The sequence below is a fragment of the Mastomys coucha genome, unplaced genomic scaffold (assembly GCF_008632895.1).
Source record: "Mastomys coucha isolate ucsf_1 unplaced genomic scaffold, UCSF_Mcou_1 pScaffold5, whole genome shotgun sequence".
Taxonomy (NCBI): domain Eukaryota; kingdom Metazoa; phylum Chordata; class Mammalia; order Rodentia; family Muridae; genus Mastomys; species Mastomys coucha.
Window position 1 is genome coordinate 24,186,673 of NW_022196911.1, and position 13,958 is coordinate 24,200,630.

Consider the following 13,958-nt stretch of genomic DNA (forward strand, 5'->3'; position numbering starts at 1 on the left):
AACCTGCAGCTTAAGTTGAGCTGGAACTCGGAACCCTTCTGTTTTCCCCTCCAGTGTTCTGATGACAGGCGTAGGTACCATATCTGGCTGTAGCTTGTGGTTTTGGACGTTTTGTTTTGCCTGCCTTTCATCCTTCTCTTCTTCCTTCCTTCCTCCCTCCCTTCCTTCCTCCCTTCCTTCCTTCCTGTTACAGAGTCTTAGGTAGCCCAGGCTAGCCTTGAACTCCTGATTATTCTCCCTTTGTCTCTTGAGTGCTGAGGTTACAAGTGTATGCCACTATGTCTGGCTGTGACATGCATTTTAACAGTGCTTCACCTTGTGTGTACAGAGGACAAACCGAGGGGTACGAGGACTCAGTAGTGACACCAATGAAGAAGCAATGGCAGGGATCCTACCTGATGTACCGGTCGGGCCCATGGTGCTAACCATGACTTGGTGAAAAGCGGAGGACCTGGTGTGCTTTGAGTGCATCTACACCTGAGAACACGACTCAAGTCCATGAGAAGGACTCCCAGGACTGCCTTGTTGTTGTTGTTGTTGTTGCTGCTGTTGTTGTTGTTTTGAGACAGGGTTTCTCTATGTAGCCCTGGCTGTCCTAGAACTCACTCTGTAGACCAGACTGGCCTCAAACTCACATACATCTGCATATTTCTACCTTTCAAGTATTGGAATTAAGGGTGTGCACTGCCACCACCACCTGACTTGACATGTATGTATCTATGTATGCATGTATATTTGTATATAGGTATGTGTACATGCATGTATTTTAAGACAAGGTTTTGCTGTCTGACTCTGGCTATACTGAAACTCACTACGTAGACCAGGTTGACCTCCAACTCATAGGGATCAGGCTGCCTCTGCCTCCCAGGTTCTGGGATTAAAGGCATGTGCCACTACCTGGCAGTCAGGGTTGACTCTTGTCGCTTGGTCTTGTTGACCACTAGGAAAGTGGTCTACAGTTGATGAACTGGAACCAGTAATATCTGAAAACACAGGAGGGACCAGAAGGTGGCACTACCTTCATTCTATTCAGGAGAGACACTTTGAGATGTGGGGTCTACCCAGCTGGTATTAGCAAGGCCTAGTGTCCAAGTAATGCCCTGAATCTCATCAGCTCCGGGGATGCCACTTTTTCTAGCTCCATGGAAGAGCCTAGTGGCCAAGGCCACATGGCTAGAGAGTGTCAGAACAAAGATTCAAATTCAGGTGAAGCTTGCTTCCTGGGCTTCCAGGGATTGTCAAGAGACCCACATGCTGTGCCCAGTGGCTGAGGCTGAGCCAATCCAAGCTAAGCCCTACAGCCAGCCCACTGTGACTCTACTCTCTTGGCTCCCCTGCCTTTGGGCCTCCCACCCCCAACTCTTCCTGAGCCTGGACAAAGGGGCTTCTGTCCTTCCAGGCCCCCCCACACAGAGTGACTGACCCACAAATGGGTTATATAACCATGGCCCAGACAGGCAGGGGGTTGGCAAGAGTCCGGTGGACAAGGGCCCACTGGGATGGCTTTGGTGGGCTCTCTTCTGAAAGCTCTAAAGAAGGCCAGGGCGAGGGAGGCCCCAAGATGAGAGAGACCCCAGAAGAGAAAGAGTGTGGGCCCCCAGGGCTTCAGTTGCTCTGAATATGGAGTCTGAACATGGCTTTTGTGGGCAAGGTGGCTATTGGCATCGCTTACCTGGAGCCCCTTGCCCACAAGACAGTCTTTCCTTCACCCTGCAGGATTGTAGAGCTTATCCACATGGCAGCCAGAGCTGGCAGCAAGAGGGCTTGGAGATGTAGTCCTTTCCCCCAGAAATACCCCATTTCCGGGTGTTCCAGCCTCTTCAGCCACCCCCGGCCCCATCTGGGTCCTTCTGAGAGACAGATGGGGCTGGCTCTCTCCCTCCCACCAATGGCAGGTGCTGAGCCAGCATCCTTAGGGAGGGGTGCATGTGCACATGTGTGTGCCCATGTGGTGCATGGGCTGATCTCCCATTCCCAGATGAGGACAGGCCGACGTTCACGTATGAGTGCCATGGGAAGCCAAGGCCCAAGTTGCTGGCACCTAGAGCTGAGTCCTGCAGAGCTGGCTGTGTGACTATAGATTTAAGACCTTGCTAGAGCAGCCAGACAGATCACCACTCCCGCCTCTTATTCTTAGGAGGGTCTTGGACCACCTTCCCTTACTGGGTCTCCCTCTCTCCACAGAGCTCCTAGGCTCTACCAAGAAGATCAATGTCAACTTCCAGGACCCAGATGGGTGAGTTGTCAGCTTGGGCAGGAGCAGAATGCATGGGGTAGGTGGGCCCCAGGGAAGGCTGGGCCTTGGCTTCTCTCCTAGACCTGTCCTTCACCTGCCCAGCTTCTCAGCCCTGCACCATGCCGCCCTGAATGGCAACACAGAATTGATCTCTCTGCTGCTGGAGGCTCAGGCTGCTGTAGACATCAAGGACAACAAAGGCAAGCCTGGTCTGGGGGGCCTGGAAGCCAAGGGCAGGGGACAAGGCCAAGGATGGCATCCTGGCAGCCTCGATGGCCTCACCACTGAGGTCTCAGCTCAAGGTGTCTGCCTGGATTAGGACAGAACCTTAGAGACAGTGAGATGTCCTTAGTGAGGGTTGGATTCAGGGTCAGGACTTGGCTTCCAACAAACCACACCTGTCCCCAGGCATGCGGCCGTTGCACTATGCGGCCTGGCAGGGCCGGAAGGAGCCTATGAAGCTGGTGCTGAAGGCAGGCTCAGCAGTAAATGTCCCATCCGACGAAGGCCACATACCCCTGCATTTGGCTGCCCAGCATGGTCACTACGATGTGGTGAGGCCTCATGGGGAGTCTGGGTGGGCAGTTAGGCAGAGGGTTGGGTGGTCCCAGGGATAATCAGGCCCTTGTCCCACAGTCAGAGATGCTACTGCAGCATCAGTCCAACCCCTGCATGGTAGACAACTCCGGAAAGACACCTCTGGACCTGGCCTGTGAGTTCGGCCGAGTAGGGGTAAGTTTCTCACAGAGGTGGGAGCGGGGCTCCTCCTGCCTATCCTTCTCACCTAGGGTGGGGCTAGGGGCAACCCCAAGCCAGGACCACCCTACCCTGATCCTTCCTTCCAGGTGGTCCAACTGTTGCTAAGTAGCAACATGTGTGCAGCCTTGCTGGAGCCCCGACCAGGGGACACCACTGACCCCAATGGTACCAGCCCCCTACACCTGGCAGCCAAGAATGGCCACATCAACATCATCAGGTACAGCAGAGACAGGAATGGGGCCAGCCGAAGGCCTCCAGGGCATGGTGGTGTCCAGGGGCACAAGGCTCCTTTTCCTAGGTTGGGAATGAGACAGGAGCCTCCAGGATGGTGGCACAGGTCTATCATGTTCTTGAGAGGCTAAGGCAGGGGGATAGAAAGTTCAAAGCTAACCTAGGCAACTTAGCAGACATCCTGCGTAAAAATGAAAAGTAAAGGCCTGAGTTAGGTATGGTTGTGCGTGTCTGTATCCCAGCACTCAGGTGGTGGGGCAGAGACCAGAAGATCCAGAGTTCAGGGTCTTCTTCTGCTACATAATGAATCTGATGCCACTTGGGCTATGTGAGACCCTGTCTTAAAGGGGGTGAGGGGCTGGTGAGATGGCTCAGTTAGGAAGGTGCTTGCTGTGCAATCATGAAGACTTGTGTTTGATCCCTAGGAACCATGTAACAGCCAGACATGGCGGCAGCATGTGCCTAGAACCTCATTGCTGGGGAGGAAGAGATCATCCCTGAGGCTTTGCTGTTCAGCCAATGTAGCTGAACCAGAATGATCAGGTTTCCATGAGAGACCCTGTCTCAGACATTAAGGTGGAAGGGAGAGGGTAGATCAGCAGTTAAGAGCACTTTTTGGCCGGGCAGTGGTGGCGCATGCCTTTAATCCCAGCACTTGGGAGGCAGAGGCAGGCGGATTTCTGAGTTGGAGGACAGCCTGGTCTACAGAATGAGTTCGAGGACAGCCAGGGCTACACAGAGACACCGTCTCGAAAAACAAAACAACAAAACAAAACAAAACAAAAGCACTTTTTGCTCTTCTAGAGGATCCAGTGTTGGGCAACTCACAACCTCCTGTAACTCCAGCTTCAACGAATCCCACACCATCTTCTGGCCTCAACAGGCACTCCTTACACTCACATGCACACACTCACATCCACACACACACATGCACACACACATGCATGCACATCACCACGCACATGCATGCACACACTCACATGTACATACCCATTTGCAGACACATGCACACATACACATAAAGACCAAAAAAATATTTTAAAACTTGAAGAGTGATTGAAGAAGACATCCAGCATTGACCTCTGGCCTCTACATACATGTACACACATGTAGACTATACACTCACACACTTGCACATTACAAATGGAAATGTGTGAACATCTACATTGGCTAGTGGAGGCTTGCCTAGCATGCATGAGGTCCTAGGTTCAATCGCTAGCCTGTGCGTGTGCACGCAGGGAGGTGCAGGGTTGTGGTCAGGCCTGAGTGTGCCCAAATGATAAAGGAGAGGCTGAGGAGAGGCTTTTTTTTTTTTTTTTTTTTTTTTTTTTTTTTTTTTTTTTTTTTTTAAGATTTATTTAATGTATGTGAGTACACTGTCACTATCTTCAGACACACCAGAAGAGGGCATCAGATCTCATTACAGATGACTGTGAGCCACCATGTGGTTGCTGGGATTTGAACTCAGGACCTCTGGAAGAGCAGCCAGTGCTCTTAACTGCTGAGCCATCTCTCCAGCCCGGGAGAGGCTTTTGTATCTTTTCAGTCCTGGCTTTGACTTGACCTTGCCACCTGTTGAGATCTTGCAGAAGCATCTTCCCTGAGCCTCAGTTTCCTCATCTATAAAGAGGGCCCACAACATTGCCTATGCTAGGCTTGAACAAAATAACAGCTGGGAAAGCTTGGGACGGGCCTTCTGCAAAGTGTCAGGAGAATCAGACATTGAAGCGTCATGTGAGGGCATAGGTGGCTTGTCATCTGTCCCCAGCAAACACCGAGGATCCTGAGAAGGGCTCCTGCTGAAAGGGCCTTGCCTGCTTTCTCCATCTCTGCAGGCTCCTTCTTCAGGCTGGTATCGACATTAACCGCCAGACCAAGTCTGGCACGGCCCTTCATGAGGCTGCACTCTGTGGGAAGACAGAAGTGGTTCGGCTACTGTTGGATGTGAGTCTGGTGACCCAGGACACAGAGAAAAAGGTTGGGGCCAAGCGGGGGATGTGGGGACCCCTGACAAGACCTTGGCCTTTGGTGTATGCAGAGTGGGATCAATGCCCAGGTGAGGAACACCTACAGCCAGACAGCACTGGACATTGTACACCAATTTACTACGTCCCAGGCCAGCAAGGAGATCAAGCAACTGCTTCGAGGTGGGTCTGGGTAGGGCTGAGGGCTGGGACAGGGCTGGAAAGGGCAGCTCCCAGGACTGGATGCCTCTTTCCTGTATTTCCAGAGGCCTCAGCAGCTCTACAGGTCCGGGCAACAAAGGATTACTGTAACAATTATGATCTGACCAGTCTCAATGTGAAGGCTGGGGACATTATCACGGTGAGGACAGTCCCTGGGTGCTGTGGCAGGGATGGAAGGGACTCTGTTATGCCTAGAACGCGATCCTGCAGCAGCCTGGGGAGGGTGCAGGGTGGCAGGTGAGGTTTCTTCTTGAGCACACACCCCATTTGTTCTGTCAGGTACTTGAACAGCATCCCGATGGCCGGTGGAAAGGATGTATCCATGACAACCGGACAGGCAATGACAGGGTGGGCTACTTCCCGTCCTCCCTGGGGGAGGCTATCATCAAGCGAGCAGGTGAGTCCACCCCACTCTAGCGAGAAGCAAGCAGGAGCCACTCAGCCTGAGACTGGGGACTGGAAAGGAAGAAGTAGACTTTAGAATGTTGGGGGCAGAGCCAGGTTGAACGGTAACCATGGCCAGGATTGGCATCCAGTAACCTCTCCTGGTGGTACACTCTCAGCAGAGTCCTACATGCCATCCAGTTCTTAGCTGACCACTAAGCACACAGGGTCCTAGGCAGACATTGGTCTTCTGAGGTGGGAAGAGCAGAGAACACTGATGTTAGTTAATATAGTAAAAGAACCAACTGGTGACATGGAGGAAGCGAAGCAAAGCCCACCTTAGTTAGATCAGAGAAGGCTCTGAAGGGTGGTAGCAGGCAAGTCATGAGCAACCCAGTCCTGGCAACATAAATCTCATGCTCAAAAGCAGTGGGACAGGATGGGTCTCAACACTTAATGGGCAGGAGAGCGGCACGGTGGAGCATGCAGGAGGGGCTCAGGACCAAGTTGGAAAACTCCATAGTATGGTTTAAAGAGGCTGGAGGTGGGATAGGGTAGGGGTGGGGCTGACTTCTTTTAGAGTGGACAAGGGTGAAGATGGGCAGGTGTGGCATGAGAGCCAGGTAGAGGGTATGGTCAGCCACCTGTGACTACCTGGCTTCTAGGATAGGTTTGTCCTCAGGCCACTAAGTGGCGTCTTACTTGTCCCCTAGCACAGAGAAAGTCAACCATCCAGTGCTCCTCAGCCCCTTTGCCCATAAGGCCTTAGGGCTAGGGGTAGGACTCCCTGCCCTGGGCCCTCCACCACTGTGGCCTGGTCTCAGACATTCAGTGTCTCTCACATTACGGAAGGCAGAAGGCTGTAGAGTGGCCTCTATGCTGCTTCCTATGTGTCTGGCAGTGCCTGGGTTGCCTACGGTTCAGGGAGGCTGTGTTTGACCTACAGGTTCCCGGACAGGCAGCGAGCCAAGCCCACCCCAAGGAGCTGGCTCACTGGGTCCCTCTGCACCACCGGAAGAGATCTGGGTGCTGAGGAAGCCTTTTGCAGGTAGGCCCACCAGAGCACTGGGGCAGTCGTTTGGCTGCTAGGTGTTACTGTGGACACTTCACTGTCCCTGTCCTGGCAGGTGGAGATCGCAGTGGCAGCTTGAGCAATGTGGCTGGGGGCAGGAGTACTGGGGGCCATGCCCTGCATGCAGGCTCTGAAGGAGTTAAGGTGAGTGAGCAGGAAGGGGTGGCCAGGGTGGGGTGGCCAGGCCTAGAGCAGTGCTAGCAAGTGGCCTTTCTGGGTTCCAGCTCCTAGCAACCGTGCTTTCCCAGAAGTCAGTCTCTGAATCCAGCCCAGGAGATAGCCCCGTCAAGCCTCCAGAGGGCTCTTCAGGTAAGAGCAAGGACCCAGCTGTGCTGGCCCTGCAGGTAGGCAGTCGCTATATAGCCCTCACCCTGCCATCCCCTCTCATCACCAGGTGCGGCCCGGTCCCAGCCTCCAGCAGCCCATGCTGGGCAGGTATATGGAGAGCAGCCACCCAAGAAGCTGGAATCGGCCTCCGCCTCAGCCTCTGAGGGCAAGGTACAGGGCCTGGTCAGATCCAGGCCTGGATTTGGGAGGGATTGGTTCACAGTCTGACAGGCATTCCTGGCCACAGCAGCCGCTGCAGGCCTTGACAGACCAGACTCTGTCTTTCTGTCTGTCTCTGTGTCATATGTACACACACACACACAACTGTACAGGTGTTGTCTGTCATGTAGGCTGTGAGCTAGTGTGTGCACAGTTGCAGAAGTACGAAGGGTGTTGTGTGGATGTGGAATGGTCAACTATGAGCTGGACATACATGTGTGTGCTTGCAGAGATGGAAGGGGATGGGTGTGAGACATGTAAATGTTTTTGTGGGTGAGGCAGGTCATGCGTGTATGCGCCTGTGTGGCTGTGATGCGTGATCTGATGGCTGAATCCCATACAGCAGAGGAGGCGAGGGGCATCTGACTAGGGCACAGAGCCAAGCTTCCAGGGAGCATCTAGGCCTGAAGCCCTTCCAACAAAGTTCCTTCCTATGGGGTCACATCATCTGCATCTCTGAGATGGGTATCATGGGGTGGGGGAGGCCACGGCACAGACGCAGCAGGACCTTCCTGGTGGAGCTCACAGAAGAAGCCTGGAGGGCTGCAGATGCTGTATCCAGGAGGACAGATCATGGAGTACTGGTACAGTGGACCACAGCGGCGGATCCAGCACTCTGGCCATGAACCAAGCAGAGAAGGAGGCACAGTGGAGGTTGGGGCAGCCGAGCAGTGGACAGGCTGCAGTTGGTGCCTTGTGTCTTGCAGAGTGCTGAGGCGGTCAGTCAGTGGCTTGCCACATTCCAGCTACAGCTCTATGCCCCCAACTTCGCCAGTGCTGGCTATGACCTGCCCACCATCAGTCGTATGACCCCTGAGGTGAGCTGCTGTGGGCGTGTAGCCAGCTGCTTCCCTTCCAAAAGGTAGTTCCCTCCTGCCTGTGAGTTAACGGGCCTCCTCTTTGCCTAGGACCTCACAGCCATTGGTGTTACCAAGCCAGGTCACCGTAAGAAGATTACAGCAGAGATCAGCGGCCTGAACATCCCTGACTGGCTGCCCGAACACAAACCCGTAAGGCTCCTTGCGCCCTGGTGGCCGAGCCAGGACCAGCAGGCAGATGAACAGACAGACAGATAGGCTGCCTTCCTGGCTACATCCCTCATCTGCCTTCTGGGGTCCTAGGAAGCGGAGTTACGGATGGAGCCAGGCCCGGTGGCACAGGCCTATAACCAGCACCCAGGGAGGCTGAGGCAGGAGGATCATGAGTTCAAGGCTTGCCTGGGCTACAGAGGTAGCCTGCTAGCAGGAAGCTATTTGGACAGCCTATTTGTCCATTACAGGGGTAAACTCTCCAGGCAGGCTCATGGCTAAGACTTAAGGGGTTGTGAGGGGAACCTCGAGCCAGGAGGGTTTGCCATCTCAGTTCCTGGCCAGCACCCCTGTAGCAATGTCTTTTACACATACATGGACTGCAGATGGGCTGGTGTCAAACATGCTTGCCATATGTATGCACACAAGTCCCATTGCACATGCTGGCCTGTGCTAATGGCTGACAACAGTGGCCTTTGCTCTTTCTTATGAAGAGATGCCTATATGTGGGGACAGTTTCTGAGCTGATGCTGGCCCTCTGAGTTGCACACTCGCTCCGTTCTCCTATCCATCCACAGGAGAGGCTCTGCTGGCTACCCACTGCCTGCCCTCCCCAGGGTCTTAGATCTATTGGTTAACAGGGCTACACCTATCTGTCCCACCTTGCCCCTCGGTGGTCAGCAGCTCAGGGATCGTCCCAGGAGCACATCCGGGTCTCGTGGACCTCGCCTCACTCTGTCACCTGCATGACTGAAGGTGCTGAGTGTGGGGGCAAGAGTGGTCTCAGCTGGGAGCTTGGGACGATTGGGCAGTTCTTGGTGGACACTGGATATTTGCACATTCCTGGTATGGCTGTGTGGTGAATGTGTAACAGGAGCGTGGCCGTGCATCTGCTGTGGGTGGGGAGATAGAGAAAGGGTGCCTGTGCTTTGTATAGCTGGAAGCAGCATGCAGGGCGTGTGTGCTGTGTATATGAAATGAATCTTCTGTGGCATTGTGCATCTGTGTCTGGCGTATGGGTGTGTCTCTTCAGGACACTGCCTATGGCCACCTGATCAGGCAAAGAAGCACTTTTTTATGTCTGAAATTGTGTCCCAGTGATAGGTATGCCAAGTGTGTTTGTGTGTATTGACTCGTGTGTACCCTAAGTGTGCAACTGGCATGTTGAGGAGCTGGTGTGCAGTTCCCACCAAGGCTGTGCCTAGGCTGTCTGCAATACTGATTCTTCAGGCCTGTCTGTTTGTCCTTCTGTCTGTCTGTGCCCCACAGGCCTATCTTCTAATAGTTCCAAGTAGGTGGTCATGGTGTGAGCAGCCAGCTTGGGCTGCCCTCTCTGTCCCCCTCTCCATAGGCTAACCTGGCTGTGTGGCTGTCAATGATTGGTCTGGCCCAGTATTACAAGGTACTCGTGGACAACGGCTATGAGAACATTGATTTCATCACTGATATCACTTGGGAGGACCTGCAGGAGATCGGCATCACCAAGCTGGGTAAGGTCGCAGCCCACTCCTTCCACGTGTGACTGTGCCTCCAGGTCCTCCTGACCAGCTTTTCCCCTACTCCTGACTCAGGACACCAAAAGAAGCTGATGCTGGCGGTGAGGAAACTGGCAGAGCTGCAAAAGGCAGAATACTCCAAGTATGAGGGGGGACCCCTGCGCCGAAAGGCACCCCAATCACTTGAAATGATGGCTATTGAGTCGCCGCCCCCACCTGAGCCTGCTGCAGCCGAGTGCCAGTCTCCCAAGATGACCACCTTCCAGGACAGCGAGCTCAGTGGCGAGCTGCAGGCTGCCCTGTCTGGTCCAGCCGAAGCAGGTGCAGCTGCTGCTGAGAAATCCTCCAACCACCTGCCACCCACTCCGAGGACAACCTTGCGACAGGAGTCCAGCCTGAGTGGACGGGCTCGGCACATGAGCAGCTCTCAGGAGCTGTTGGGTGATGGGCCTCCAGGGCCTGGCAGTCCTATGTCACGAAGTCAGGAATACTTGCTGGATGAGGGGCCAGCTCCTGGCACCCCACCCAAGGAGGTGCGGTCTAGCCGCCATGGCCACAGTGTCAAGCGGGCCAGTGTGCCCCCGGTGCCTGGCAAGCCACGACAGGTCCTTCCATCTGGTGCCAGCCACTTCACACCCCCACAGACGCCCACCAAAGCTCAGCCAGGCTCCCCTCAGGCCCTTGGGGGACCTCATGGTCCAGCCACAGCCAAGGTGAAGCCCACCCCACAGCTGCTGCCACCGACAGACCGACCCATGTCACCTCGTTCCCTGCCTCAGTCACCCACACACCGTGGCTTTGCCTATGTGCTGCCTCAGCCAGTCGAGGGCGAGGCAGGGCCACCTGCTCCAGGACCTGCACCCCCACCTGTACCAGCAGCTGTGCCTACACTATGCTTGCCCCCAGAAGCTGATGTAGAGCCTGGGCGGCCCAAGAAACGTGCCCACAGCTTGAATCGCTATGCAGCATCTGACAGCGAGCCAGAACGGGATGAGCTGCTGGTGCCTGCTGCTGCTGGACCCTATGCCACAGTCCAGCGGCGTGTGGGTCGGAGCCATTCAGTGAGGGCTCCTGCTGGCACAGACAAGAACGTTAACCGCAGTCAGTCCTTTGCTGTGCGGCCACGTAAGAAGGGGCCCCCTCCACCTCCACCCAAACGCTCCAGCTCAGCCATGGCCAGTGCCAACCTAGCCGATGACCCGGTTCCAGATGTTGAGACAGAGGACGGCCGGCTAGGGGTCCGAGCACAACGCCGTCGGGCTAGTGATCTTGCTGGCAGTGTGGACACAGGCAGTGCTGGCAGTGTGAAGAGCATTGCAGCTATGTTGGAGCTGTCTTCCATTGGGGGTGGGGGACGGGCTATTCGCAGGCCCCCCGAAGGCCACCCCACACCTCGTCCTGCCAGTCCAGAACCGGGCCGAGTAGCTACTGTGTTGGCCTCTGTGAAGCACAAAGAGGCCATTGGGCCTGACGGTGAAGTGGTGAACCGGCGCCGTACACTCAGTGGCCCAGTCACTGGACTTTTGGCCACTGCTCGCCGGGGATCTGGGGAACCTGCAGAGCAGAGTCATTTTATGGAGGATGGCACAGCCCAACAACGGCTTCGAGGTCCAGCTAAGGGTGAGGCAAGTGCAGAGGGTCCTCCCCTTGCCCGGGTAGAGGCCAGTGCCACGCTCAAGAGGCGCATCCGGGCCAAGCAGAGCCAACAAGAGAATGTCAAGTTCATCCTGACAGAGTCTGACACAGTCAAGCGCAGGCCTAAGGCTAAGGAGCCTGACACTGGGCCTGAGCCACCCCCCCCACTGTCTGTGTATCAGAATGGCACAGCCACCATTCGCCGACGGCCAGCCTCAGAGCAGGCTGGGCCTCCTGAGCTGCCCCCTCCCCCTCCTCCTGCTGAGCCCCCACCTGCTGACCTGATGCAGTTGCCTCCACTGCCACTGCCTGACGGCAGTGCACGGAAGCCCGTGAAGCCACCTGTCTCTCCCAAGCCCATTCTGGCTCAGTCTGTGTCCAAGATCCAGGGCTCACCTACACCTGCCTCCAAGAAGGTGCCACTGCCAGGCCCTGGCAGCCCAGGTGGGTATAGAAAGCCAGCTAAGACAGAACAAGGGGATCTCAGGACAGGACTCTTTTTTTTTTTTTAAAGATTTATTTATTTTTTTTTTTTTATGTGTATAGTACACTGTAGCTGTAGAGATGGCCATGAGCCATTGTGTGGCTGTTGGGAATTGAACTCAGGACAGCCCCACTGGCTCCAGCATAATACACTGTAGCTGTCTTCAGATGCACCAGAAGAGGGCGTCAGATCTCATTACGGGTGGTTGTGAGCCACCATGTGGTTGCTGGGATCTGAACTCAGGACCTTTAGAAGAGGAGTCAGTGCTCTTACCCGCTGAGCCATCTCGCCAGCCCAGGACAGGGCTCTTGTCCTGCTCCCATCTCATAGTCTGGTTTTCCTTTTTGAGTTTGATGGAACCCATATGGTATGGGATAAGACTATCTGATCTGATAGTTAAGAGCTCCTTAACCCTGTGCTGTGGGATAACCCTGCCACCCCTGTAGGGGGCAAGCCCACTTTAGTGAAGGAGGTGCAGAAGACCCAGAGGAGTGGCACGCATGCAGGAAGATCTAGCTGGAGTACCCCTGATACAGGGGAGGGTAGGTTTTCAGACAGGAGAGCGGTGCAGAAGTACTGAGACAACCATTGTGGCTGGATGCATCAGCTGCATCTAAAGGAGCTTAGGAAGCAGTGACACATTTTGCAGTAGATACACATACCCTAGTGAAGGTATGCTTAGATGGAGGGAACACAGTGAGTGGTAGATGTGTTGTTATTTCCTCGGTACCAGCATCGTCCTCCTCCCTGCAGAGGTAAAGCGTGCTCATGGCACGCCACCGCCCGTGTCACCCAAGCCTCCGCCGCCTCCTACAGCACCCAAGCCAGCCAAGGCTTTGGCAGGACTACAGTCCAGCAGCGCCACCCCCTCGCCTGTGCCCTCGCCGGCGCGTCAGCCTCCAGCAGCCCTCGTCAAGCCAGCTAGCTCGCCGCCCTCGCAGAGCGCCAGCCCCGCCAAGCCCCCTTCCCCAGGGACACCCGCGCTGCACGTACCCGCCAAGCCCCCTCGCGCTGCCGCTTCAGTGGTCTCCGGACCCCCAGTAGCTTCAGATTGTGCTTCGCCCGGGGACAGCGCTCGGCAGAAGTTGGAAGAGACTAGCGCGTGTTTGGCTGCAGCACTGCAGGCAGTGGAGGAGAAGATCAGGCAGGAAGATGGACAAGGCCCTCGGTAGGTACTTTGATCTGGGGCGGGAGTTCTGGTCCAGCAGAGAGGGTGAATGTGGTTCTTGCAGGTGGACTGGTCTGGGTAAGCGGAGCTATCCAGCCAGCGGGTTAAGAGTGGGTTGCTGTGGAGCCACCTATCCCTGAGTAAGGGTGCCTGTGCTACCCTACCTCACTGATGCATGCCCACCCTTAGCCCCTCCTCCATCGAGGAGAAGAGCACTGGCAGCATCCTGGAAGACATTGGCAGCATGTTCGACGACCTGGCCGACCAGCTGGACGCCATGCTGGAGTGAGGCAGCCACCCACGTGGGCCCACCGTACTCCCCGCACTTTGACCTTTACCTCAGGACGGGCACCTCCAAGCGGTGGGTGGGGGCCCAGTGGGCGGGGCACGCCCAGCTCTGCACAAGCACAACTCCTACTCCTGGCCCAGGCTGGTTGTCAGCCCCCTGGCATGGGGGTTGGGGGGCGCTCCAAGGGCTCTGAGCAGATGCGCTGCCCGCTGGTGCCCATTCCTGTCTGCTGCTCCCTGTGCAACAACTGCTGGGTCCTACCCTTGCAGGCTTTGCTCTGCCGGCAGAGGGCTGCCCCTCCCTTGACCTAGGCAAACTGAGCACCAAGGGAAGATGAGAGGGGTGGCCACTGTGGCCCTCTCTCCAATCTGTGGCAGAGCACAGGCCTATGCCCAGCACAGAACTGCCCACTAGGGAACGTCCGCCAGCTGCTCTGGCACAGCA

The 13,958-nt window shown here is 55.6% G+C and overlaps 1 protein-coding gene across 6 annotated transcripts in view; it reads left to right on the forward strand.

Moving 5' to 3' along the window:
- The window catches only part of Caskin1 (CASK interacting protein 1), a 20,175-nt gene that overhangs the window by 5,193 nt on the left and 1,024 nt on the right, over positions 1–13,958 (forward strand). For 2 of the 6 annotated variants that reach the window (XM_031351130.1, XM_031351134.1), the window contains exons 2-20: positions 2,185–2,236; positions 2,318–2,436; positions 2,645–2,790; positions 2,873–2,968; positions 3,082–3,212; positions 5,062–5,170; positions 5,265–5,373; positions 5,457–5,551; positions 5,692–5,809; positions 6,743–6,844; positions 6,924–7,012; positions 7,093–7,177; positions 7,263–7,366; positions 8,122–8,232; positions 8,323–8,424; positions 9,794–9,932; positions 10,014–12,017; positions 12,811–13,225; positions 13,415–13,958. The exon at positions 13,415–13,958 is cut by the window's right edge and continues 1,024 nt beyond it. In XM_031351130.1, the coding sequence (XP_031206990.1) occupies positions 2,185–2,236; positions 2,318–2,436; positions 2,645–2,790; positions 2,873–2,968; positions 3,082–3,212; positions 5,062–5,170; positions 5,265–5,373; positions 5,457–5,551; positions 5,692–5,809; positions 6,743–6,844; positions 6,924–7,012; positions 7,093–7,177; positions 7,263–7,366; positions 8,122–8,232; positions 8,323–8,424; positions 9,794–9,932; positions 10,014–12,017; positions 12,811–13,225; positions 13,415–13,514 (4,226 nt within the window). In that variant the 3' untranslated portion in view covers positions 13,515–13,958. The remainder of the gene's footprint in view (positions 1–2,184; positions 2,237–2,317; positions 2,437–2,644; positions 2,791–2,872; positions 2,969–3,081; positions 3,213–5,061; positions 5,171–5,264; positions 5,374–5,456; positions 5,552–5,691; positions 5,810–6,742; positions 6,845–6,923; positions 7,013–7,092; positions 7,178–7,262; positions 7,367–8,121; positions 8,233–8,322; positions 8,425–9,793; positions 9,933–10,013; positions 12,018–12,810; positions 13,226–13,414) is intronic. The other 4 variants (XM_031351131.1, XM_031351135.1, XM_031351132.1 and 1 more) reach the window with 3 other exon arrangements.